Below are 26,012 nucleotides of genomic sequence, written 5' to 3'. Positions count from 1 at the left end.
ACCAGCCTCTGCCAACCATCCTTGCCCTCAGAGAGCCCCAGCAGCCTAGGCCCAGACCCAAACAAGGCTCGCACACAGTATGAGCCCTGTAACACACTCTCTTTGTAACCTTTCCCAAATTTTGCCACCTGCTCTGCTGGCATGGTCAGAGCATCTGGCCACCAGGCAAAGCTTCAGCTCTGCTTGCCAGGCACCTCACAGGATATGCTCACACTGAGATGCAGTTTGAAAATAACAGATGTTACTCCACTGTTCTGCATTTTGCAGTGTCAGGAACAAGGCTTCTTTACCAACAATCCCCTGAGCTCCTTGCCAAGGCAGACTCAGCCCAAACAGTGCTCCCTGGCACAAAGTCTTGCTCACAGACAACCTCCCCCCTGCCATGTGCCTGCCCCGCTGCTAGACAGACAACGTGGCAAAAGGAGTATATTGCAAGGGCAGTTTCCTCACACAACTGCAAGACTAAGCACGAACACAGGTTTCATCATGGACTGCAATACCACATCGCTACTGATCCCACACAAGCCTCCAAACAAACAGCACATATCCTCCTAACCAGGGAAAACTTCCAGGAGCCACATGCACCAGACAGAACCCGGCAGCTGCAGCCAGAAGCCCCCATATCTTTCCACCGCTCCCACTTCATCCCCATTTCCCCTCAGTCAGACTCACTCCAGGGTCTGAATGATGTGGGTTCAAACTGCCAGCTCTGGCAATTGCAGGACCTTTTATTTATTCCCCTCACACCCGTTGCAGAATCCTGCTGAGGCCAGCAGCGCACAGCACTGGTCACAGCCTGCTCCCTGCCCCCAGCTCCAGGGAGCATCACACTAGGAGACCACCAGAGCATTTAGTCCACCATGCAGCACCACTCAGCTCTGCCACAGTCCTCAAACCCAGCTTTCCTTGAGCAACCCAGTACCAGAATCCACCCTGCCTCCTTTTGCTGACATGCCCCTGCCAGCCAGCTGCGACCACCTCCCCTCTGTGCTCACCCAAGACTCATGCATGTCCCTGGCTGTGGCTGTAGGTACAAATGCCAGACCCTGATTAAGAAGCATCTCCTGAAATGCTGTCAGCAGCAGCCAATAACCACAGACCATCAGGGGAGGAATCTCTGTCTGGGATCCCACAGGGAGCAAATAACTGTCCCATCCCAGTGGCACCGAAAGCCCTAAGGACAGAGCCAAGCTGCCCCTGCCCCGTCCCTCTGCACTTGGTGCACAGCCCCAGGACAGCAGATACTCAGCCCCTCCGTACTCTGCTGTGAGATTTCACAGGTTCCTCTGTGGCTCCTCCACAGCTTGTGCCCAGACGCATGCTCCATGTCCCCATCCCCTCCTTCCCACCATCCTTCCACCCTCCTCCTGTTACTGGATTCCTCCAGCTGCCACTAGCACAGCATGGACACCCCACACTGGTCTGTCTGAGGCCACAGTTGCTCCTGGACAGCCAAGAAGGCTTCCCTTCTCCCTCACCTGCTGCATAGAAGTAGCTCCTAGCAGGATGGATACGGGAAGACAGCAGCAAACTGCTTGGGAGGCAGCAGAACCACTGTGGTTGGGGAGGTTTAGGAGCTAGCTGAGCTGATGCTGCTCAGGAAATGTTTAGATGAAGCTTAGAAACTCAACGACCTCAAGGTCCCTTCCATACCTGCTGTTCTAAAACTCCTCCTCCCTTGACACAAAGGCAAGGCCAAAGTGGACCTGCCAGAGGATTTTGGCAGTCAACTATCTCCTTGCTCTCACTCACAGACTCAATGTGATCCTGGTCAAAAGGCACTTTGACCCTGTCTGTGTTGGACCTGAGCACCCAGACTGGACCTCACAGAGAGCCAGGAGAGACACAGCCACCATAGCTGGAGCCTGGGCACAGCGCTCTGCCAATTCTCACACTGCCTTCTGGAGCCTTGGCAGGCCCCTGCCTGTGGGCAAGGCACTGCCAGCCTGCACAGCAGCTCTGGTCGTGACTCCCAGGCTCTGCCCACCCTCACCACCCTGCTGTCAAGCACCTTCACCCCAGCCCTTTGGCAGAAGAGCCTCTATATGGGGTCTGGGAAAGAGACAGACCCAGACATAAGGTCCAGGGCAACACCCTTGGCATGGGCTCAACCTTCCTCTCCAGCAACGCTGCCCTAGATGTACATTGCATGTTGAATATGGGCAGAGGCTGTGCAAGGCAGTAGCATGCAGACCCTGCCAAGATGGGCACTGCAGCTCCATTCCTCCAGTGCATCACTGCCCACCCGCCCAGGTCTGAGGGCTGCCCTGCATCTCGTCAGCTCTTGCTTGTGCCCTGGTGCTCCTAAGGTTGAGAGCTGTATGTTTGCAGGTGTCCAACCAAACTCCACATCCCGACTGCACATGTAACCATGGCAACTGCACATGCAAGTGGCAAAGCCTCGAGCTGGGCTAACTGCAAATGCAAATGAAGCAAACACATGCACAATGCTAAAAGTGCGACCTCTAAATGTCAGCCTTTAACCATTTTGCAGACACCATCTCTGGTGGTGGCCACCTGCAGCATGCAGAGCTGGAGGAGGTCTGCTCCAATGGGGATCTCAGAACACCCAGCCCTGCACCAGGGGTTGGCATGGGTGCTCTGGTGCAGAGCAGGGAGAAAAGATGGCACATGGGTTTCCCAGAGCTAAGAGTGACCCCTGCCTTGGCAACCTGCAGCTCCCTCTCTGGGGACATATCCACCCCTTACCCAGCTGGCAGATACCCTCAATTCCACAGAGCACCCCAGTATCCATAGGAAGGAAGGTCCCATCAGGCTGACACAAAGCATGGCCAGTGCAGAGGCTTGCAGGGAGCTGGCTCTGTCAGCTCTCCCACTGCACCCATACACGCCCAGCCGTGAGGGCACCTCCAGCCCCTCTGCTGTCACCTGGGGCTGAAGCCGGCAGCAGCATCAGAAGAGGCACCCTCAAAGGACAGAAGGAAAATCCCAGCATTGCAGGGACTTCATGCCAGAGCCACATCCCCGAGGGAGGTCCGTGGCCTTGGGAAGGGCTGCCAGCAAAGGCACCAGGAAGCGTCACCATTTGGGAGAGTGTGGCCCCGAAAGAGACTGGCTGGCCAAAGGCCTCACGTTCCTCATCACTTCTCCTCTCCCTTGCTGCCAACAACGCTGGACGCGGATGGACACCGGTGCTAACCATCACCTACCACGCTTATCCTGCTTCATGGCTTCGAGCATGACGGAGCCAAGCTCAGGTGAACGGCGCTGACTCCAGCCACAGCGCGCGTCGGTGGAGCCACTGGCAATCTTTGCGCCATGTGCCTGACCACCACCCCAGTCAGGGACGAGCATGGCCAGCACAACAGAGCCCTTGACACTGAGCCTGCCTCCACCCCAGATTCCTGCCCAAGAGAGAGACAAGGAATGCCCTGTCGCTCCGGGACCCCAATGACTAATGTCATTCCCCATGCTATGCCAAATAAACCGAGCCAAGGGGATCTCCTGCCTGCCCTTGACCCAGGGATGCTCACGCCAGCAGCCTCACGCCAGGCGGCACCGGGTGCATCCTTGCACCCCAAATAACCGACCCCCCCCTGCACCGGCACCCTCAGCCCCCGCCACAGCCCCGGGGGAGGATCCCAGTCCCTGGGGCGGGAGCACCCGAGCCGGGACAGCCCCTGCTCCCCGCTCCGCGCTGGGCCCGACAGGCTGAGCCGACCGGAACCGGGCCAACCCGACGGCCCCAGGGCGGGGATGCGGGGCGGAGGCCGGGGATGCGGGCGGGGGCCGCGCAGCTGAGGCGGGCGCACAATCCCCCTTTCAGCGCGTCACCATGGCAACCCGCCGGCTCGCCGCGGCCGCTCATCCGGCCCCGTTAACCCCCGCCGTTACCCGCCGCCGCCGCCGCACTCGGCCCCACCCGTTAACCCCTGCCGCGCCCGGCCCCGATGCCCGGCCCGGCCCCAGACGCCCTACCTCGGGACCGGGACCGGGACCGGGAGCGGCCCGCGGCCACCCCCGCCCCGGGAGCACCATCACCGCCGCGGCGGCCGGCCCCAGCCCCGCGCCGTGGGGCCGGTCCGGTCCCGCCCTGGCCGCCCTCCCCAGCAAGAGCCATCGCGGGCCGGGCCGGGCCGGGCGGGGCGGGGCGCACTCACCGTCGGGGGCGGTGGCGCGGCTGGGCCATGCCGGTGGCGGCAGCGGCTGCTCCGCGCCCCTCGCTCCGTTCAGTCCGGCCCGACCCCGCACCGGGAGCGCGCGGCGCGTGCACGGAGGGGGCGGGCGGGGGAGGGGCCGCACCGCAGCACCCCTTCGCTGCCGCCGCCGCCGGCACCGCCGCCCGGTACCGATACCGCACTGATCGGGCATCCCACGGCCCCGCCGTTGCGCTGGCCAGGCCCGGTACCGCATGCCCCGGCATCTGCACCGCCCTGAGTACTGCACCGAGGGGGTGTCGCACTCGCCGGGCACCGCGCAGTCCGGTACCGCGCCCACTGGGTACCGGCACTGACCACATCTGCATCCCCGGTATCCCCCACGGCCCCTGGAACCCTGCCCTGAGCACGGCACCGGCACTGCCTAGCTACCGGCCCTGGGGCGTGGGGGGCCGGCTAATCCCCACCATCCCGACCGGGACACCTGCACACCCTGGGGCATCCCACACCGACCCGGGCATCCTTTTCTGCCCTGGGCATCCTGCACCATCCTGGGCATCCAGAATCCTACCGTGCTGCATCCACCCCAGTCACTCTGCATGGGTCCCCTCCACCCCCCTGCATAGCGCTGGGCTCTGCTGCCCCGGCACACCCCACAACAGCTGGAGCACCCCACGCCCTCCAGGCCCGGCATCTTTCCCCATGGGCAAGGGAGCAGCCCCTGCCTCTTCCACTGCTCCGCAGTGCCCAGCTAGTCCAGGGAAGATTCACCAGGCACCAGTATGGGATGCCCCATCCCAGCCTCAGCCCTGGGGCCAGGTGCAGCCCTGCAACCCGTCCACCCCCTGCCATGCACCGGGCTGCAGGCTCAGAAGCCACAGCCTCATAGGCCCCAGCAGGACCGTGTAGTAAGACCCAGCACCTCTGTCGTTCCCCTTTCCTCCTGGCGTGCCCCTTCCCAGCATCGGGATATCTCCCCCTCCCACGCACAGCCTCCTGGCAGGAGCCGCCTCTTCTCCACCCTGCCTCTGCCCATGGCGGGGCTATCTCTGTTTCAGTCCTGCCTGATGGGATTACAGAAATCATTTGAAACAGGGCATGGATTTGGGTCCTGCTGGATGTGTCTGGTCTCTGCATCTCTCTGCCGTATCCAGGGCAGCATCAGCTGCCTGATCAAAGAGAAGGATGTGCAGTTACCAGCAGACACCTCCACACTTTCCAATCCAGGCAAGGGGAGCTGGGCTCTGCCTCCCTCCCGCTGCCAGAGCTGCAAGCCCAGACCCTACCCAGGCTCTGCAGAGCAGCCACCACTTCCCATTTAAGATGCTTGTGCGGCAGCATGCGAAGAGCAGACATTTATTTCAGCTCTCCCACACACCACTGGCACGTGCATTGAGTCAGTGAACATGCAGCCGCAGGGAGATCCTTGCACCCTGATGCAGGTTGGGCTTCACCTGCCCTAGCACCTTCCGGCTGCCGCTGCAGAGCAGGTCGGAGTTTCCTGCCCCTCCTGCCCCACTCCCTCTCCAAGGGACTGCTCGCTAGTGGGCGGCAGCTTGACCAATTTTGTTGCTGGCCTGTTATAAGCAGGGTGAGCTGCACGCTGCCACCCTGTATGCCCTTGAGCAGATAACATGGTCCAACACCCTGTGGGAAGGATGCACAACCCTGCCCATGCCCACCAGGGTTCAGCAGCCCTGAGAAGCATCTTGAAGGGGCCCCTGGACTGGTGGCCGGGCTGCCCTGCAGCAAGCAGGGCTCCAGGCATGGCTCCCTGTCTCGCTGCCCAGCAAAACCAGCCCAGGATGGGGTCATGGTGCATGGCTACAGCAGTGCCTCGTAGCCTGCTCCCCACCATGGGCACTGCACAGGGAGGGCTGGGTGCTCACAGAGCTGCTCCACTCCCGGCTTCAGCTGCTTGAGTGGGCAGCAATTGATTTTCTTGCACAACACCAGCTCTGACAGTGCTTGACAAACTGCCTTGCCCAGGGCACAGTCCGTGGGGACCACCTGTGCCAGGCTGCCGGGTGCGGTGGGTGCATGGGGCACGACCTGCTCCTGCCCATCCATCACCCTACTGTGCCAAGCTTTGTGCAACCTCAGGCTTCTCCCCATGTGCTGGGCACACACCATGCAGCATCACCTGCACACACCACCCGTTGACCCTGCCCAGGCACCCTTTATGGCTGACCCAGCCCTAGGGAGCCCAGCATCAAACACACACATCCCACCCCAGACCGGTGGCCACAGCAGGGCAGCTGTGTGAGTTAATGGGCAGTTTGTAATAAAATTCCTCTGGTTGCCTCTGGCTCTGTCACAAGCAGCATTTAGCCACAACTCAGAGAAGGAGCAGAAGGGCTGGAAGCTGTCACAACTGCTTAAAACCACCGCGGCCAGTGCTAACGTGCAGCACAGCAGTGGCAGCTGGAAGGCACGCACCCAGGCTGGGCACCAAACATGCCCTGTGCCGTGACCAGGTCTTGCCCCAGTCCCCACGTTCCCCTGCAGCCTCCTGCACCCACTGGAAACCTCTGGGCAGCCAGAGGGTCTTGGATACCGGCAGCCCTGCGTCCATCACCACAATGGAGCTCTGGAGTCCTGCTCATCCCACGCAGACCCAGCCTGCCAAGCAGCTGGCACAGCTGGGGGGAACCTTTTGTGGGAGGAAAGAGCAGGGGCAGCCCAGTTGCTGGGCCATGCAATAAAGCAGGGTGCCCTGGCAGCAGGCATCTGGCTCAGGGAGGCACAAGTCACCCCCTTTCGCAGAGAGGCAGGGTGGTCCCTAGGGCACTTTCACCAGATCCCTGGGGCACTGAAGGGCACAAAACAGGAGGTCAGCACCTGACTGTGTGCTCTCCTGCAGCAGCACCCCCAACACTGCCACAGCCACCATGCAAGTGGCACCCCTGCCCAGAGCTGCTCATGGCCGTGCTGCATTCCCCCGCCCCGCTCCGGCTGCTGCAGCGAGCCGCCCACCTCCCACCTCCGGCACAGCAGCGATGCAGAAGGCAGCATTCAAGATGCCACTTGGCGCAGGCTCAGCTGCCTCCCAGGGCCGGCACAGGAGGTGGCCGCCGGCCGTGGAGACAGTGCCCAGCTCCCCCAGGCTGTGGCTCTGCTGGCCCTGGGACAATCCCTGCCCACACACCAGCCCCCTCCTGCCCCAGCCGTGGGTCCCTCAGAGCAGGGGCCAGCTGTCACTGCCATGGCCATGAGCAGGGCTTCCACCTCCGGGGTCACCCAGCACAGGCTGTGAGCAAGCAGAGCCCCTAGCACCAGCCCCCTCTGGGGCATGAGGGGATGGGGGACGAGATAGGCTGCTCCTAACAGCCAGCTCAAGGCTGCTCCCCAGCCTGATCGTCGTGGAAGGGGACAAGCAGGGATGCACAGAGGAAGCAGCCCTGCACACGTATCTGTCCTCATAAATGAGGGAGTGAGTCTCCACCAGGCCTGGCCAGCAACACCTTCCAACCCACCTGCAACAACACGGCAGGAGCCTGGTGCAGGTGCAAGAGCAGTGCCCTTTGGGGATGAGCAGGGCATAGGGTGGGCATGGTGCCAGGCAGCCCCACAGCTGGCCCCCTGAAAGCAGCCACCTGCCTGCTCCCCAGGAGGAAAGGGCTCAGCTCCAGTTCTTGGGGCAGCAGACAGGCTCATCAGCCAGCACATGGGGCACTGCCCTAGGTCACTGACATCCCTCACAGTAGTCTGAGCACAGCTGAGGGCTACAGCCCCAACATCCCTCATTCCACTCCCTAAGCTTGCCTTCTTGCTATGGCCTACCCTACGGAACTGTTTATTTGCCCTTAGATTAAGATCAAGTGCAGCTCTTCCATCAGTCCCTGTGAGCCTCACCATATCCCACACAGATGGGACAGAGGGAAGACATTGGTCAAGAAAAGCTACCAGAGGGAACCAGAGGTCAAATGGTCCACAAGCAAGTTGCTGAGAAAGAACCAAAGAGAGAAGAAAGGTGCTGGTGAGGGCAGTTTCCAGGTTCAACAGACAGCAGGAATGGAGAGCACTAAGCTAAAGCAGCCTGCTACAGAGATGAGACTCCATGCCAGCAGGCTGCATTAGCCAGGTCAAAAGTTGAGAACGCAGCATGTTACTCATCAGAGAAAGCACTGTGGCTGTCAGGAAGGAGCTAGCAGAGGAGCCTTGGTGCTTATCAGCAAAAGTGTGCTGCAAGGAGAAGTAGTGTTGTGAGTGCGCTCGGTCTGCAGCTCCTTGTAGACTGCAGAGGTACTAGCTTGAGCATCTCAGTTACTGCTGTGGCTGGGAAGCTGAGCTTGTTAAGGCTCAGAATTACCCTGCAATAACTCCCCCTTTACTTTATACCTCTGTCCTGGTGGAACATGCCACAGGCTACTAATAAAGCTCTTAATCAACAAAAATCCTACAAAGCTCGCAAAAACCCTTGCAAGCATTGTGAACACCAGCTTATGAAACAAACAGGGAAGAAGGGCTTTCTTTCCCAAACCAAATTGTTTAGCCGTTCACAGAAGCTGAAAACGCAGACGATGAAGAGATGAAGACCATGTGTAGATCTGCTGCTGGGCTGTACTGGGAGGAGCGCTGAGGAGGAGAGGCAGGCTCTGAATACACACTCCTTTTGCAAAGTAAGCTCTCTGTATTCATCCAAGAATGTCTGCAGTACGGGGTTCATCTGGTATAAATAAGATACAAAATTTTACAATGTCTTAATCATTATTTTAACAAAAATACTAAAAACTGAGTAAAAACTGAAACCAAAGTGGGAAGGGAGACTATCAGCCACAAGGGATCTCCATAAACATTTGTAGAAATCGGATAGTAAAAACACTTTCTCTGTACAATAAAACCATCCTCCTGGCATCTTCCTGTGAGACGGGCAGCAGCAGCACTGGGGGCACAGGCCCAAGGACGCGGTTGGGGGCAGCCCCAGTTTGTGGGTCAGGCTGAAAAGGCTGTATCCAGTCCACAGTGATGTCTCCCTCCTGGATCAGGCTGAAGTGCCACAGATCAGTAGCGTCCAAATGGGTTGTTGTTCTGCTGCGTCTGTGTATCTGTTGAGGTCAAGACAGAGTTAGACATTCACAAGGTCTGGTTCAGAAAAGAGATCCCTCTCCCCACATCACCAGCACAGTATGAGGAGTGTGTCGCAGGCTGAGAAGAAAAAAAATGTAACCTTTATGGCACTCCCTGCTCTGCTCATTTGTCTGAACCTTTAGGCAGCAGCACAGTCAGGACCCCACATTCTTTGAAGAGATAGATATGTGCCAGTCCCAATCCTGAAGCTTCTCCAGAGAAGACCTCTCCCTCCCTTGTGGTGGAATTGGTGCACCGTAACAAAGCCCTGAAAGGTGGCAGCTAGGATGAGTTTATGGATGAATTATTTCTGATTTTGAAAGACAAATCAGCCCTATAAGATTGCATAATACCTGCAGCCATACAAGCTGCTCAGAAAGCTAGTGTCAAACACTCATCCTGAGGCACACTCAGAAACCTGAGTTAGTGAAGGTTTCAGAGACAACTATCCTGGCTCCCTGTCAGTATCTCAGTACAAATGAAGGATATGCCCAAAGGACTTCCAGATGGCACAAAAAGGGCAGGAAACATGGTAAAGTTATATTCAAGAACCTCATGAACTCTCAAACTGCTGTGACTGGTGTTTTGTGATGTACAGTGCTCACAGTATACTTGGATACTGTCCGATTAATAAAATTCTGTAGTTTTTTTCCTGAAACCCCATCAGCATGTTTGACCCTAAGTCAGACTAAGTAAAAGGAGACCAGCATAACCTGGCTAGTCCGCTCTCCTCCTCAACGCTGCTGGACAACAGTACATTCAGGGATACCCTGGAGCCTCCTAACACAGCCTATCCTGGGCCCAAAGTATTCTTGTCCCCCTCCTACAGGCTGTTCTTAGTTTATGTCCTGCCTTCCACTCCATCCCAGACACTACAAATAAGAACTCCAGATGGTTCCTGGTGGAACTGATGCAAACCCAGTGACAGAGCATGGAAGCTGCACGCTGACACATTGGCTGCATTGGACCCACACATCTGTTCCATATAAAACAGTTCCATTTGCTGTACAGACAGGATACAAAAATATGGCTATTCTGCTATATTCAGATTCTTATATGAGGTCTTCTACACTTGAATGTCCTGGCTGGGATCCTTGCACAGACGTGTGGTTTGTGAATCAGGCTAGTGGGAAACAGCATGTTAAAACTTCTGTGCAGTCCATTTCTGGGCATTTTCGTAGCATGTCTGCCATTTTTATAGCACAAAAACCAGTCAGGTGACAGTAAAACAGCAGGCCATTCAGAAGGGAACAGCACAGTGGGTTCTGTTTCTAGATTCCCCAGTCAGTAGTTCAATGCAGATTATAGGAATACAGTGCCAGACTGAACACCCTGAACACCATCTATGCCATTACCCTGTCTGTGACAGCAGCCACAGAAGCCCACAGAACACTGCAAACACAGCAAACGTGCAGCAACACTTCCCAGAGTACCCTCCCTGCCTCCAAGGAGTCTTGTCCTGATCACAACACGAACACAGTATCTCTGGGTCATCCACCAAGTGGATTGGTCATCCACCCCAGGGATTACAGCCTCCCTGTGCCTCTCAGAGGTTGTCTGCAGCAGAGGAAATACCTCTGAATGCTTTAAAGCTGCAGACTGGATCCTTTCGGGAAAGCTGCATGGCAGCCCCTACAAAGGCTCAGCTCCCTCGTCCTTCTGCAGACAGCAGAAGGAAGGTCTGGAAGGTTGCTCACAAGCTGGCAAGCACTGCCTGCCCTGCTGCTGTGCCCCCTTGGGCCAGGAGCTCTAAGCCCTCATGCCACCACCCTGCCAGCATCATTTATGGCCTCAGACAAGACAGTCTGGCTTGGCCTTGCTTCTCTACACCGGGGTACCTGCAACAGAAAACGGCAGGAAGGAGACTGGGGACAGGATCAATAACACCAAGGCTTACTGGAAAGCTGCTGTTGAAGCTGTCGAACCAGAGCAGCTGTTTGCTGCTGCTGCTGTGTCTGCTGAAGGCCCTGACGCTGGAACTGCAAAGAGAGAAATGTAGTTATAGCCACACCACCTGGCTGGCAGCCTTGGCATTCACACAAGTCCTGGGAAGCACAGGGGAGGGGAGAAGGGGGGATGCAGGTGGAGCACCGTTGGATTTGTGGTGGACTATCATGTCCCTCTGCCTCTGAGGGAACACTCACAATGGGCTGCTGGGGGGGAAGAGCCTGCATCCCCAGCCCTGGGGGCTGGCCCTGCGCCTGCGGCTGAGGCACTGTGGAGACCTGGGGTTGCTGCTGCGGCTGTGGCGGCTGTGGCGGCTGCGGCTGCTGCTGCTGCTGTTGCTGTTGCTGCTGCTGTTGCTGCTGCTGCTGCTGTGAAGACAAAAGAGAAGAGACCATCAGGGAACTATCTGGGCAATGCACACAGCAACAGGGCACAGGAAGGGCTGAAGGAGGAAGGATGTTCCATGCAGTAACATACCCTCTTACACCATTTTCCTTACAGGTACCTAAATTACCCAAATTTCACCAGCACCCTGTCCCGGGCTGAGAAATGGCAAGAAATGGACAGTAACAAGGTTCTCATCTAACAACGATGAGGTATTGACAGATGGCAGGAAGAGAACTACAAGTTTACTGGTCAGCTGGGGAATGAGTAGGAGCAAACAAGATACAAGAAGAGAAAACAACTAAGAGCTAGCTCAAGAGGTTGGCTGGTTCATCTCTTGCCTCCTGGTGAAGATCAGCAATACTGACTTCACTGAGTATTTGCCTGACCTGTTCTCAAAATTTTTCAAGAGGTAGCAACAGAGCTCCTATGACCTCCCTACACAATCCACTCCAGGTCACAGTTACTCCTACTACTGGAGTTTTCCCTGATCTCTACCGTGAATCTCATGTTAAGATTTAAGGCCATTTCTTGTCCCAAAGCCAAGGGACAAGAATAGATAAGGGTTTTTTGGCTTTTTTTGAAAACAAAAAATTTGGAGACTTATGTCTCTTCCTGTCTCTGCCTCTCTAACTCGATGCCCAGCTATTTCAGCCTTTCCTTCTCAGTCATGTTTCCCAACTCTTTGATCTATCTTGCTGCCCTTCTCTGCCACTCAAGCCAGCTGGAGTTGCACTTCAGTAAAAGGATGCAGATAAAACTGGATGCAGTGCTCCAACCTAGATGTTGACAGAACTAGTTACGGTGAGAAGAATATTCAGCACGTTGAACAGTCAGAATATACTCACAAATCTCAAGGTTTTTTCATTTCTCCTAATTTTCAGACATTTCTCCCCTTCTGCCAATGTAGTTTTGAACTCTAGATCAACAGAAGAATTTCTAGCAGAAACAGAAAACTACTAATGCTATCATAAAAAAACCAACATGGTGATGCTAGGTACAGTTCCGATCACTGGCTCAAAAGGATAAGGTTCAAACCTTGAACAGACTCAGAAAACAGACAAAAATACAATCAGAAGGGACAGTATCTTATGAGAGGAGATAAGAAAAACCTGACCTATGGAAGCTGCAAGTGCTCCCTAGGAATACATTGGGTAAACATCAGAGAGAAAGAAGAACCAGTAAACAACAGGACACAGTGGACAATAATTGGATACAAGAACCAGTCACAAACACATTGAGACTTGGATAAAGGATTCTACCCAAAGGGAGTGAGTTTCTAGAACAGCCTCCTAACTTCCATTTGAATCCAGTTTGACCACTTAGGTTCTTGAAATGGATGCTATGACCTGGGTACACAAGAAAGCAAATGACTGAATAAATGAGCCAGAATACCCCTCCCAATTTCATGCCCTACCTTCTTGCAACAGTTGACTACCAACCCATGCAAGACAAACCAAAAGGCCATCCATCGTTTCTACAAGCCACTGCATCATGACAGTCAACTCAAGCACCCAGGAGTCTGTTCTGCATCTGGTATGCTTCTGATAACACAGCAGGAGTCACAGTAACAGCGGAGATTTTGGGCACTCCACTTTTTTTTTTTTAAGCAATCAAGCAATGTCAGCTAAAAGCTGAAGGTATACATGAAGTTACTGAGTTAGGAGAAGTGCTAGCAATTTGTCTGAGGCATGTTCTTTTTCTAAATACGAGTGATGGAGAATGCTAAAAGAAACCAAGTGAATAGTCAGGGGGTGTTACTCATCAAAAGGACTAAAAGCTGCTGACCATGCTACAGGCAGTCTCTTGTCCAGTGCAAGGCAGCAATTCTCAAATACTGCTGACTGCAGCTCTCTGCAGGAAGCGCTGTCTCGCTCAGGCCCCTCTGAGAACACAAAGCCTCAGCACTCTGTGCCATATAAAGTCTCCCCATATTCTACAGGTTTACTAGGCCTTGTCATAAGGTTCACCAATTCACCAATTAACCCAAACTATTTCTGTGTTTCTCTGTCAATTCAATAAATTTCTGTAACTCCAAGAAATGTATTCATATCTGTATATCATAAGTGTTTAATATTCATAAGACCATAATGCAAATCCATAGAATACTCATATCTGTTGACACACACCTGTGAACTTCAAACCTAGAGAGTTGGGTCTAACAGCTTACTTTGGATCAATTTTTCACCATCCGCTGTTAGCTGTGGAGTACATGGACTGATTCACACCAGATTTCTTGCCATTGGAAACTGCAACCAATGCTTATTTTGATCTTGTGAAAATGCAGATATGCCCCTAAAAATGATCTTGTAAGGAACAACTCTACCTGCTCTTGTGTGGGCAGGGGGATTTTCACTTTGTTTCTAGCTCCTACAACACTTCTAAGACAGCTAGCTTTCTGCACAATCTTATGGGCTCAGCTGGAGCAGGAAGAGGTGGGATGCAGGCCACAGAGGATTAAACAGACCTTTACTGCTCCTAACTTCCCTTTAGCTCATGCTGGGTGACTGGCAAAAGGTAGCGCAGCAGGCATCTCCATCAGGAGTGGCCAGCTCTAAGGAAGGCAGAACTGCCTAGCAAATTATTACAGACAGCCCCCAACAGAGCTGACATGCTTCCTGGCACAGAGGGGCAGAGCAGAGCGTTGCTGACACAGAGGTAAGCAGCGCTGGGCAAGTCTCCTCCAGCTCCAGCAGCCTTCGTCTTGTCAGCAACCACTCACCCTCAGCATCTGCTGCTGCTGTTGCTGCTGCTGCCTCAGGTACTGCTGCTGCTGCTGGTCAGGCAGTATCTGGCTGGGTCGAATTCCTGAGGGGACTCCTTGTGGACCCAAATGGTTCATCCCACTCATCATGGGGGCCTGCTGTATTGACTGGTGAGGAAACCTGCAAGAGAAAAGGACAAGCTCATGGAGTAAAAGATTCATGGGCAGCCAGCTTCTTTAATCCAAACCCAACTTCTGCCATCAACAAGACAGACAGCCCAAACAGCCCCTTGCAATCTATGCTGCCTCTCTGCAGAAAGGTGAGGGACACCAGGGCCTCTCAAGGGTTTCATCCAACCTGTTTTTCTGGAAGCCCTAAGTAACAGTCCTCAGCCCACTGGTTCTGCATGATTTCCCTGCTGGATTTATACTTGCTCAGGAGCAGTGGAAATCCCAGATCTAGCCCTTTGATGGTGATCTGCTGGTTAGATTTAAAACCAAAACTATGACTTTCCCAGGTCATTTTTCTCATACTTCCCAATTCCATCTTTCTCTGGCTGGTAACACTGTCTCCTGCCTGAAAATAGCATCTCTGAATTTCATCTTGTCTCTCTGTTTCTTCCCAGGACTGAAAGTTGGATAAAGATGTTCCCCTGAAGGTGCAAAGGACTCAGATGCTGTATAACACAGCACGGAGAACAGGATTTTCACAGATTGCTGTTAGGGTTCTGTGAGCAGAGCGGGGAAGCCCTTAATGAAATACAGCTTATTAACATCCAGTAGGGTAGGAGGTACCTCTGTGCATTGCCCAAGGTGTGCCCATAGCCAGGGGCCTGCTGGTGTACATAGCCACTTGGTCTCTGCTGCATCTGTCTAACAGGATCCACCAGGGCAGGATTAGAGCTGGGGTGGGAATTCTGATAGGGCTGGCCAGTATAGGTAGGAGGTACCATTGTGCCTGACTGGGAGGGGTGCTGCTGAAGGCCTATGTGGGAGACATAAGATGTGTAACCCTGAAATGAAACAAAAAGCCTTTATCAGTCGTGGGGTAAGGTACAAAAGAGAATTTGGAACACAGGACATCAGTCTCTTGTAAATATTGTCACAAGGCTGCTCATCTCTGGAATTCGGATTCATACTGTCCAGTAAGTGAGGAGTGAGAAGAACCAAGAGATTTCAGGCTTTAGCTGCAGAAACAAAGATGCTGCCCTGTGCTGGAGCCAGATTCCAGTGTTACCTGTGGTAACTGACACTTACCTGGGAGGGCTGCAGAGCTCCATAGGATGGGGTTGGAGCCATCTGGCGCACAGGCTGCTGTCCCATTATGCCTTGACCCTGCTGGAAGGCAACAGAGGAACACTTTTTTCAACATCTCCAAAGGGCAGGACACTGTTGCTCTCTTCTCGGCAGCTCCCACCAAACCGGACAAGTAGCTTCACTGCTAAATCTACGAGGCTGCTGCACAGCATGCAGATGCTAATGACTTCTGCCTCACCCCAACTTGGGACAAATAGGCAACTAATATCCCTACCACCCCACAGCCAAGATGTGCCCCTCTCACTGCCCAACAGCCACAGACACCCCAGTACATCTCACTGACAGCCTCCACCAACTGTCAGTGACGTGGGCCCACAAAGCAGGTGGCAAACACAGTGCTGCACCAAAGGAATAGACACAAGAAGCAACATCTTTCCAGGGCAGAAACAGAGACAGGGTTGGAGACTTCTGGCTAGAAGGGACAGCCCCAGCAAACAGCTTGGGCTTGCTGTACTGTGGGGTCCAGCAACAGCAAGAGCACAGCTCTGACTTACCAACTTTGCTTGAAGCTGCTGCCTCAGTATCTGTCCCTGGGACACTGGAGGCTGCTGTCTGTACACTGCTGGCTTGTAGGAGGGGTCAATGCCCATCATGCTCCCCATCCCTGGAGGCAGCACACCACTATAGGGAGGACGACTCTGAACAAGTTTCCCCAGTGGCATGCGTACAGGTCTGTAGGATGTATCCAGGCGAGGGCCACCTGCAAGAGGAAGAGAAACAGGCTGACTAGTCACATGCTATTGCTGAGCCTTGTAGCTCCAGAATGACTGTTCATCACTGTATCTAGACCCACGACAGGCAAAAGGGGAAAGCGTAGGGGCCTGCGTAGGACCAACTCACAGAAGGGGTTCTTACAAGAGGTTCCCAGAAAGGTGCAATATGCTCACCGCTCCTGTGTGCCTACCTGCTGGAAGAGGCTGATTCTGGGCATAGAGACCCACTGGTGATTGTCCATATGCCAGCCTCGACATAGTGCTTCCTGACTGGTGATGCAAGAGATCTGTAGGCATACCAACTCCGTATGAAACCCCTCGGCTAGGGCCCAACACAAAATCCTGCAAAGACAAAGAAGGAGTAAGAAAGATCAATGTGCACTGGGAATTCATGAATGAAGAGTATGAAAGCATTGCAAAGTCCACAGGAGAAAGCCTGGGATGCTATCTGAGCTGGGCAGTCTCCTTCCCTCCCATCAGGGATTAAGAAAATGTTTGCCCTGCCCCAGGCTAGAGAGAGCAGGATAGAGCTCCAGCACTCTCAGCTGAGAGGAAACACATCCCATCCTCACCATTACACCACTCTCAGGCTCCTCAGGAAGGCTCAAGGGAGTGCTCTGTGACTAGGAGGGGGGGATACGGGAGATTCATAGCTGTTGGGCAGTCAGTTACCTCAGTTTTGCTGGCAGATTGGTTGCGTTTCTTGGTTTTGCTCTGTTTCTTCTTGCGTTCTTCAGTAGAGGTGGCAGGATTGGAGCTTGTTTTATCAGCCTTGGCTGGTTCTGCAGCTTTCTTCTCTGGCTCTAAAGCCACAGGTGTAGGAGGCTCTTCCTCTTCAGGGGGCAGCGGCAATGGCTCCAGGTAGTAACTACGGGGCTTGGGTTTCAAGTGCGTGTGGTACAGAAGAAGCCTCTGCTGCTCCTCAAATCTAGACACCTTGCGATCCACCCGGACTGTCCCAAACCATCCCCAGGACAGGGGGGCTGAATGCTTTAAGCCCTCAAACAGATCCCAAGGGGAAATCTTCTGCTTTGTAGAGACTTGCAAACCCTTTAAAGCAAAAGAGATAAGAACCTCCAAGTCCCTGTTGTTTCTCCTACAAGGGTACAGAAAACTCTATGCTTTCTTCAGGCTCTACTCCACACGTCCCAGTAAACAGGCTGAGCCCTTACTAGTGGTCCCTGCTCTTCCACGTGGCAAAGCAGTAATTTCTAAAGGCCTTCATCAACAACTGCCAGTCTCCTTCATCCCATCTCTGCCAGTCTTCTGCACACTGGCATTGCCCAGTAACTCACGTGACAGGGATTATGAGTTTCTCTTTATGGTTTATATAGCCGTAAGTACAAAACCAAAGCTTAAATAACTTCTCAGGCCATAGCAGCATGCGCTGCCCAGCATTAACACCCAGCTTTGCCCTTTTTGGACATGGTCAAGCTTGTCTGTGTGCAGCCAGCCACTTCAAGCTCAGCAGGCAACACAGCACTGCATACAGATGCCTCCCAAGCTGTGTAGGCTCAAGGCATCAGAGGACAAAGCGACACCTGCACTCAGCTGTGAGGCAGACAAAAAAGCCTCACTTACCTCCTTCTTGAAGATGGAGTCAAATCCAGCTATTTTATTGCCTTTGGTGTCAATGAGGGATCCCTGAGGTTCACAGGTGATGACATCTCGGGTTTGTTTGGGAAGTGGCAGTAACTGTCGAACCTTCTCCAGGCTGTCAGATTGCCGGTCCCCCAGCTCTTTCTGTACAAGTGGAACAGAGAAGACTTGAAGAATCGCTCAGGAAAAAAATCATCCAAAGCCCACCTGTGCCTCTTCTGGTGTCAACCTTCATCCCTTCATTACCTCTCACCTTTGCACCCTTCAGCCCTACAGAGCCATTGGGGCCACCCTCACCGCTTCATCTGAATAGCAGCAACAGGACAAGCACCATTTGTGAGGCACAGATAAATCTGCATAGTTGGACAACCACGACACAGCACACACTGCTCCCCGTACAGGGCCTGGTGTCCCTCACCCTGAGTTTCTTGACAAGATTCATGTACGCCCGCTTGTTCTCCTCCATGCTGCCCTGAGAAATGCTGGACATATCAGCAGCCAGGGTGCCATTGATAAGAACACTCAGCATGTCCAATACGGTGGTGAAGAGCTCACTGTTGGTCAGAGCAAAAAGGTCAAAGTCACCTGAGAAGCAGATATAAAGCCTCTGCCATCATAGTAACACCAAACATTAGATTGCCAAGAGTACTGCCTACAGTCAGAAGTGCCAAGTGCTCTTCAGACTAACCTCCCAGACTAATCCTCCTTTTGCTTATACACCACAGGGTGTTCACACTTGACTCAAGTGCAGTATCACAGATTAAGACTGGCCTCCTGTCTATCCATTCAGCTTCTCCAAGAAGCAGGTCCAGACTCAGCTCTCCCCTGCTTATCTCTCTGCATCTGGAAAGCCAAGTTTGCTCTGGATATGTCAGACTGCACTGGGATACTAGGACCTAGGTTGTAGCCTGCTATTATTCCAAAGTCTCCTTCAGCTGTCACGGTACTTCTGACAGATTGTCTAGAGAGACAGCTAGCTCACATGAGAGAAGGGGCCATGCTAACGACTGCCTCCCTTGGGAAGTGTATGGATCAGAAGTCAGCCAGAAAGTTACTTGTTTGATTGCATGTCCACAGTGCCACTGCTGATGATGTCCAGGAGAAGCACAGCCCATTCAGTCGTCTGCTGTGTACTGCGTTGAACTGTATCAAACATTCCCCCCACCTAGCAGAGAAAAGTAGTTTAATCACAAGGACACCATGAAGAAACACTAAGATTTAAAAGTGAGAAATGAGCCTAAACCAGAGCAGCTCCTGTGCTACAGCAACTCCTACTGAGAGCTGAAGGAGACTGCAGTCAGCAGGACAAACCTCAGATGCAAGTAGTAGTGCTGTGGACTGCGAAAGCATTGAAATGAGAAGGTACGTCTCCAAAACAGAGACCAAGGCTGTGGATTTCATCCTGGTGAAATACAGCAAGGGAGTTTTTCCATGCACCCTATCCCACTCAGGGCTCAATACCCAAAAGCAATAGAAGTGCCTCTCCTACTTCCTTGCCTCAGGACATATATAGCCCCTCCAGTATGTGCATGTTCCAAAAAGAGAAAAAAAGGCAGACAACTCTTCACTCCATATGGCTAAGCTCTTTTTCTGCAACTGCTCACCAAATTCAGCCGTAGTTTCAGGGCCTCATGCATCAGCTGTTTGGCTTTGCAGTCATCTTGGTACTGATCTTCCCGCCAATTTGTAACAATCTAAGAAATTTAGAAGAGAGGACAGACCTCACAAGCTGTACGCTGAAGTTTACAGAGAGCAGCTTGTACTGCCCACTGTCCAGTCACTCAGAGATGATCAGCTCAAGCACCCTATACCAACCAGGGTAAGATCTTTGCCTTATTGAGCATATAATCAGACAGACAACATCCCCGAGGACGTGCCCAATAGCCTGCCTGCTGGAGGAGCGAGCCCTTGAGGAAAGTGAGGGGAGAAGCAAGACACCTACCTGCTGGACCTGACTGTACAGAGAGGTGAGGAGGCCTTCCCGCTGCTCATCCTGTCCTTTCAAGCATGTTAGCACCAGTGACAGAAATGGCTGCTGGCTCAGGAGGGACATGCTGCAGAGAGAATCGAGATGGAGCTATACTGCCAAGCTGGGGGATCAGCACAGCGAGCTTTGCCTGCCCTTTCCCCAGGACTCACCTCTTCTGCTTCTGGCGGTCCCGCTCTTTGCGGGATGATGACCCCAGATGTTGTCCTTTCTCCAGTTCTTCTCCAGCAGCTTTCAGCACATGGCCCTGCACTGATGTTGGAAGCTTGGCAATCAGAGGGGCCACCAGCCACACTCCTGATCTCTCCAGGGAGCTGTGACAACACAGGAGAGAAAAGCAGTTTGCAATCCAGCCTATGATTCAAACTTGTCTACAAGGCAGCTGCATGCTGGGACTACACCTACCTGAGGATGGGTTTGGATTTGTTGCTGGCAGGCGTAGCACTTGCTGAGCTACTGATACTGTTGACTCCATTGCCAGCAGAGCTAGCAGAGCTGGTCTCTGCTGACTGCTGGAATACCTCAATGGTGGCCTTAGCTATATTTTCTAACAAGGAGTTCATCTCCTGGAGACAGGGAAGAAAAGACAGCCAAGTCCTTCTCTGAGAGCACCCACTGACAGGGCTTGCACATTTCAACACAACTCAGTACAAACCCAGTTTGCCAACTCCCCCACGGCTGCTGCTCTTTGGGTCTCAGACTCATTGCATCCTTCTCATGCTTAGCTTTCACAAGCCTGACTCCCTCTCTGTTTACTTTCTCCCTATTCCCACTTCTGCCAGGCCACCTCCCCACCACCTCACAAGCAGCCACTTCATCACTGGCAACACACATCCCTGTATGGTTCCTCTGAGCAGAAACTCACATTATTTGCCGTCTGCTTAATCATGAGCTGCAGCTCTAGCGAGGACTGCCTCATGGTCCACTGGTCCAGATTCTGCAACACATGCACACATACTTTATATGAGTCCTTATCTCAGTTCAAACTACATCAACCCACGCCCTCAGCTCCCATGATAATGAGCGTCAGACCCCTCAGAGGGCTGCATTTTTGACAACCCCACTCTAACACTACATTAGAAAATTACTAGGACACTCTTAGATTCTGCCAGGAGCCTGCACCTGTAAGATGCGTTTAATCCTCTGCCGCTGAGGATTTTCTCCTTCCTCATTGTCCAGCAGCCGGTGTGGATAACAAATCAGCTGCATCAGCCTCTGGGCCTGTGTGCTGCTCAGGACAGGATCCTGCAAGTCATTGCTGTCTTCACAGAGGGACTTCAGACATCGCTCACCTACCCACTCCTGCAAGACAAAGGCAGAGTCAGCACAGTCAAACTGATGTCTGATTCCAAACCAGCACCCCTGCTTTCAACCTTGGAGAGATGCAGGGAACATGTCAAATTCATAAAAACCTTATTAGTATGCAGTTACGCCTGATAATCATTTCTCTTCATGAGCTGTACTATCCTGATTCAGCAGGCGTCAGGCACAGCACAGCAATCACAACAGAGGAAACATCAACTTTGACAAGTCAGCAGTGGTGAAACACAGTAGCTGCTGTTTCTTTTGATAAAATATTGGTCTCATTTAACAGTACACAGTCACTGCCATGCCCAGGCTCCATCAACACTGCCGCTTGGGCTCAAAAGATCAGAAGGGATCACTTAAAATTATTTGGTCTATTTCCTGCACAACAAAGCCCTGAAGCTGTCCTAAATTAAATAATTCAGGGCTGCAGCTAAGGCTAAACTAGAACATGTCTTAGGGAAAAGCACACCCCTTAATTTTCAAATAGTGATGGAAAACACACTGCCATCCTTAGCAAAAACCAATGACTTTCTCAGAGCCTGGAAGGGGAAACAACTGACTGGACACAAGCTATTTATAAAGTCACAAATCACGTACAGAAGGTAGACAAAAAACTATTACTGTCAGCCTCTCAATTTCAGTTGGTGGTCCCTAAATGTATGATAATAAAGGCAGCAGTTTCCAAAACAAACATGAGGTAGGTGCTTCTTCACACAATTTACAGCTAAACTGCAGCATTTGTTACTGCAGGATTTTTTCATATTGAAAATCAATTAGGTAAATTCATGAAATTAAAATCTACAGAGGACTGCTATATAGGCACTTCTGCAGCTGCAGAGCAAGCCTGATCAGATAATTCTTCCACTGAGAAGTGACAACTAGAGGAGAAAAGATGAGGATCCAGTTCATGAAGCACAGGTGCTGGCGCTAAGACTAGAAAGCTGGGAACAGTCCCTCTCAGCAGCAGACAGCACTCTAAGCACTAAGTAGAGCACAAAGATTGGAAAGGCTAAATCTCTGCTTTGAAATCCTTGTGAAACCACAGCCTAGATCTTCAACTTCATCCCAGATGAAGTTTCCACTTTGCCAATACATGTGATCTGGTGATTTCTCCAATGCCTATTGCATTTCTCCCCTTCAGTGTCGCTACATCATAATCTTTGAAACTTCTCTTCCTTGCACACGTAATATGCATATCCTTGGGAAGACGGTTTTTGTCACTTGCTCAGCTTCCTACAAGAATTCAGACTTTGTCTCTGATCCACTTTATTGGTATAATCTCACAAATAAGTATGAAGTCAACTACCATCTTCAACCTTGAGGGACTTCTAGCCTCTCTCTCTCTCTGCAACAATTCTTTACAACACAGCTGCCTCCGCAGGCTTCATATTACTGAAACAGAGCCCCTCATCTGCCTCTTCACAGGAGAGCACTATGAACACATTTTCCAAGCACTATGGACAACTCCACCATCCCAATCACCAGATTCAGGTTAGCACCTTTGACTCAAGCCTCCCTCTTGGTTCCCACTGTGGTTTATCACAACTCTATGAAATTAACCTTTTCAAAAGGCCATTTTGGCCTTTCCAAAAGGCCATTTTTAAATTACATTTATTAATTTAAACAGGCTAAAGGGAAGACCAGCAACTACGTCATAATCATTTGCACCTAAGAAACCTTTAACTTAATTCTATAATCTGCTCCTCTTCCCCACCCCCTCATGATGAAGAAAAATCACAACCTATAGTTTAAGGCATTCTACAGACATTTGAAAATTTATAGTGCGAGTTCTGCAGCATCCACCGCTCACACTGGAGGTGCTAATATTACACACATCATTTTAGCAGCCCTTTATAGCTGCAGGAACCCTGCAGGAGCTCTGGCACAATCTGGTGGTACTCATTGGTGTCTACTGGAATGCTCACTTCTACATAACCGGTGCTGCCAACAATTGGTACGAGTAGTGATATCCAACACTGCTACTCCCTCCTGTACACACACATACTATCTACTTACTGTGAGCCCTTCCTACATAGACTGGGACCAGCAAGGAAATATCTACTTCTGTCAATGCTACAGTCAGGTCTCAGTAACACCAAGTATGTTGAATTTATGCTCATAAATAGGTGGCTCCAATTCTTCTTTAGCAGGCTGGTAACATTGCTATATAGTGAGCCAATTAATAAACAACAGCATCACAAAGCATGAGGACAACACACCACTAATGTGTTGTGTGTACACATTAGTAATATAGAATACAGGTTTCAAATTGTAATTCTGCATCTTTCCTGTTAACAGAATAAATTTGCAACCAAGGCCAAAGACACCCTTCAACACCCATTTTCATACAGTAGTGGTAACAGCCACTCCACTCTGCAACTAAGTACCTTATTAGCCAGGTTTCAGTTCTTCAAATGTCAATTTTCCACAAAGGAACAGAAATACTGGTGCTGTCAGATTAGGCTAAGCAAAAGATTGTTGTTGTTGTTCCTTTAATTAACTAAACAGGGCACTACAAAGCCCAGGGATACATTAACAGCCTAGCTGCAAAGCAACACTTAAGCTGCATTCTGAAAGGCACCATTTATCACTTCCACAAGCTTTCTCATGCTTATCTTCTTTGCCTCCAGCACACATTTCAGCAAACCACTCCCAGCACTCCCCTCCTTGGACATGAGCCCTGTGCTGTTGCCAAAGCAAAGGGGATGTGCAGTCCCTGCATACTGCAACACCTAATTCTTGACAACTGTTTGCCTCTCTATTTTTTGCTAATGGTGAGCAATCCTTAGCGCCATCACGTGGCAGAACCATCGCAGGCTCTTTACTGATCTTTCAAAGAAATACCCGCCAAACCCAATCTGCAGAAAGTCATATGTGGTACACCTGTCTGCAGAAGGGATAAGGACAAACCTAGAGATGGGACAGACTCACCTGTTGACATATACTCCTTAGTACATACTTGGCATAAATATCCAAGCTAGCTGTTTCTACAGTTACTACCCTACCACCGGCCTTCCTGGTGCCCAGCTCATCATCCATGAGATCATCGACACCTCCAGGGTGGGAAAAGCCAGAGCCTTTCAGTTCTGCATCTCCTACAAGGAAAGCACAAGTGTCAGTTAATCATCAATGCTAAATCCAAAGCCTGACCCACAAAACATCTTGAGCTTTTGTAAACTCTCTCTGCGATCAGTGATCTCTCTGCAGCTAAGAGATACAAAGCATGTTTACAGCTCAACCAAAGGGCTTCAGACAAGCCATATATCCACCAAAACAGATCATCTTCCTCTGGCTTCTGTACAGCCAACACATGCAATACAGTGTCTTTCTCCCACCTCCCTAAAATACATTCTTACAGGTTCAGGCTAACACAGGTACACACCCAGAACAAAGACAGCCTTCAGCACTGCAAAGACAGCTCCATCCACAATACGATTCTGGGAAGCTGCCAGTAAGTGACGGTCACAGGAAGAGCGGATTCCCACCGTGGGTTTGTCTGCAAAGAGGACAATGAAGAAGGGCAATACCCAGCGAGAGAGAAAGGTGCAGGCTCCAGAGCTGACTGAATTATGTGCCAGCCAGTACCGTAGAATCCAGCTCAGAGAATCCTGAGGCTAGTCCTTTTCCCAACTGTAACATGGAGTCAATTTAATTAAGTATCACAATCACACTGTGACAACTGAACCATGAAATCCAAATGGGGAGCAGTGTCATGAACTGTCATGAACTCCAAGCTCCAACAGTACCCTAACCTAGAATACAGGCTGGGTTTAGAGATCTGAGCTATCAGGATACTGATGAGGAGCCAAGAACAGAGCTTCCTGGACTGTTTCCATCGTCAGATAAAAAGGGAGTACTGTAAAATAGCAGCTTCTGGCAGCAAGTTAAGAGGCTATACAAAGCTCTAGACATAAAAAAAGAAGTGATCATTACTCTAATGGCTTAGTGACAGCAAGGCCACCTCTACTGGCTGGTTTCCTGTCTCCAAGGGCCTCCTCCCCAACATGCCTGGCTACCATGGAGTGACATAAATGAAAAGATATTGTTCTTTGTCCTCTGCAGAAAGCAGTGTATTAGGCTTCGCCTGCTTTATTCAAAGCAAGCAGGTCATGATCTCTAATCATAGGGTTCAGTATCTCTTTTCTTGGGGTGCAAGAGCCTCAGTACTTTCACAATAAAGAAAGGCTCTACTTTCATTCACTTACTGCCATCTTGCTGGCATGGGTTCAGCTGTGGAGTCTTAAACAGATGGAGTAAAATCCGGCAGGTCAAACGTGCTCCTGGTTCCGAGTCCTGTTCACTGCAGGCTATGTAAAGAAAACAGTCAACTGAGACTTCTTAAGCACTGGGACAGCTGACTCTCAATCCAAAAGCTATTCACAGTGCAGTGCCCTGGAGCAGCCAGTTGAGAAGCTGCAACAGCCTTATTGTATTTACAAATATGGAGCATGTGCAGCAATTAACATGCAAGTGAGCAAATCCATCAGTATTATCCCCAATGACATGCACTGCATCCTGCTTGCTCCATCTTCCCAGCTTCACCCTGTCAGAGTCTGGATGCTGCAATCCCCAGAGCAAAGCTAGGATGGCTGGTGGCAGAGTAAAGGTAGAGTGACCCAGGCACTGTAGGCCCAATCAGTCAGCTCTAGCCAAAATGCTAAGCTGAACCATATCAGCAGTGGGAGTCGTACTGCTGGAGCTCAGAGCTGAGGAACTGGTTGGACAGTGTGGCTGATAACATCTCTCCGTGCTTATTTCAGCTTGCACATAAATTCCAGAGAGCAAGACATTGAAAAACCTTAGCACAACCAGTTTTTGACAGAAAGCAAAAGGCCAGAAACCTTCTAAAGCAAAACGTTCAATTC

The 26,012-nt window shown here is 51.7% G+C and overlaps 2 protein-coding genes across 5 annotated transcripts in view; both read right to left on the bottom strand.

Moving 5' to 3' along the window:
• Window positions 1-4,193, bottom strand: part of NLGN3 (neuroligin 3) — a 43,067-nt gene extending 38,874 nt beyond the window's left edge. For both annotated transcript variants that reach the window (XM_072877310.1, XM_072877309.1), the window contains exon 1: window positions 4,122-4,193. The gene's annotated coding sequence lies outside the window, so the exon portion shown is untranslated. The remainder of the gene's footprint in view (window positions 1-4,121) is intronic.
• A 4,256-nt stretch (window positions 4,194-8,449) lies between these two features.
• MED12 (mediator complex subunit 12) overlaps window positions 8,450-26,012 on the bottom strand; it is a 37,853-nt gene continuing 20,290 nt past the window's right edge. The window contains exons 24-44 of one of the 3 annotated variants that reach the window (XM_072876757.1): window positions 25,353-25,454; window positions 24,530-24,643; window positions 24,079-24,242; window positions 20,962-21,141; window positions 20,705-20,776; window positions 20,245-20,405; window positions 19,992-20,153; window positions 19,795-19,906; window positions 19,457-19,546; window positions 18,908-19,017; window positions 18,271-18,406; window positions 17,835-17,996; window positions 16,926-17,303; window positions 16,445-16,595; window positions 16,035-16,240; window positions 15,481-15,561; window positions 15,019-15,236; window positions 14,242-14,404; window positions 11,333-11,500; window positions 11,086-11,167; window positions 8,450-9,166 (exon numbers count right to left, since the gene is read on the bottom strand). In XM_072876757.1, the coding sequence (XP_072732858.1) occupies window positions 9,123-9,166; window positions 11,086-11,167; window positions 11,333-11,500; window positions 14,242-14,404; window positions 15,019-15,236; window positions 15,481-15,561; window positions 16,035-16,240; window positions 16,445-16,595; window positions 16,926-17,303; window positions 17,835-17,996; window positions 18,271-18,406; window positions 18,908-19,017; window positions 19,457-19,546; window positions 19,795-19,906; window positions 19,992-20,153; window positions 20,245-20,405; window positions 20,705-20,776; window positions 20,962-21,141; window positions 24,079-24,242; window positions 24,530-24,643; window positions 25,353-25,454 (3,056 nt within the window). In that variant the 3' untranslated portion in view covers window positions 8,450-9,122. Of the gene's footprint in view, window positions 9,167-11,085; window positions 11,168-11,332; window positions 11,504-14,241; window positions 14,405-15,018; window positions 15,237-15,480; window positions 15,562-16,034; window positions 16,241-16,444; window positions 16,596-16,925; window positions 17,304-17,834; window positions 17,997-18,270; window positions 18,407-18,907; window positions 19,018-19,456; window positions 19,547-19,794; window positions 19,907-19,991; window positions 20,154-20,244; window positions 20,406-20,704; window positions 20,777-20,961; window positions 21,142-24,078; window positions 24,243-24,529; window positions 24,644-25,352; window positions 25,455-26,012 lie in introns of all 3 variants that reach the window. The other 2 variants (XM_072876758.1, XM_072876756.1) reach the window with 2 other exon arrangements.

The sequence above is a fragment of the Ciconia boyciana genome, chromosome 12 (assembly GCF_034638445.1).
Source record: "Ciconia boyciana chromosome 12, ASM3463844v1, whole genome shotgun sequence".
Taxonomy (NCBI): domain Eukaryota; kingdom Metazoa; phylum Chordata; class Aves; order Ciconiiformes; family Ciconiidae; genus Ciconia; species Ciconia boyciana.
Note: the sequence above shows the minus strand (reverse complement) of the source record. Positions and strands in the feature narration are given on the sequence as shown.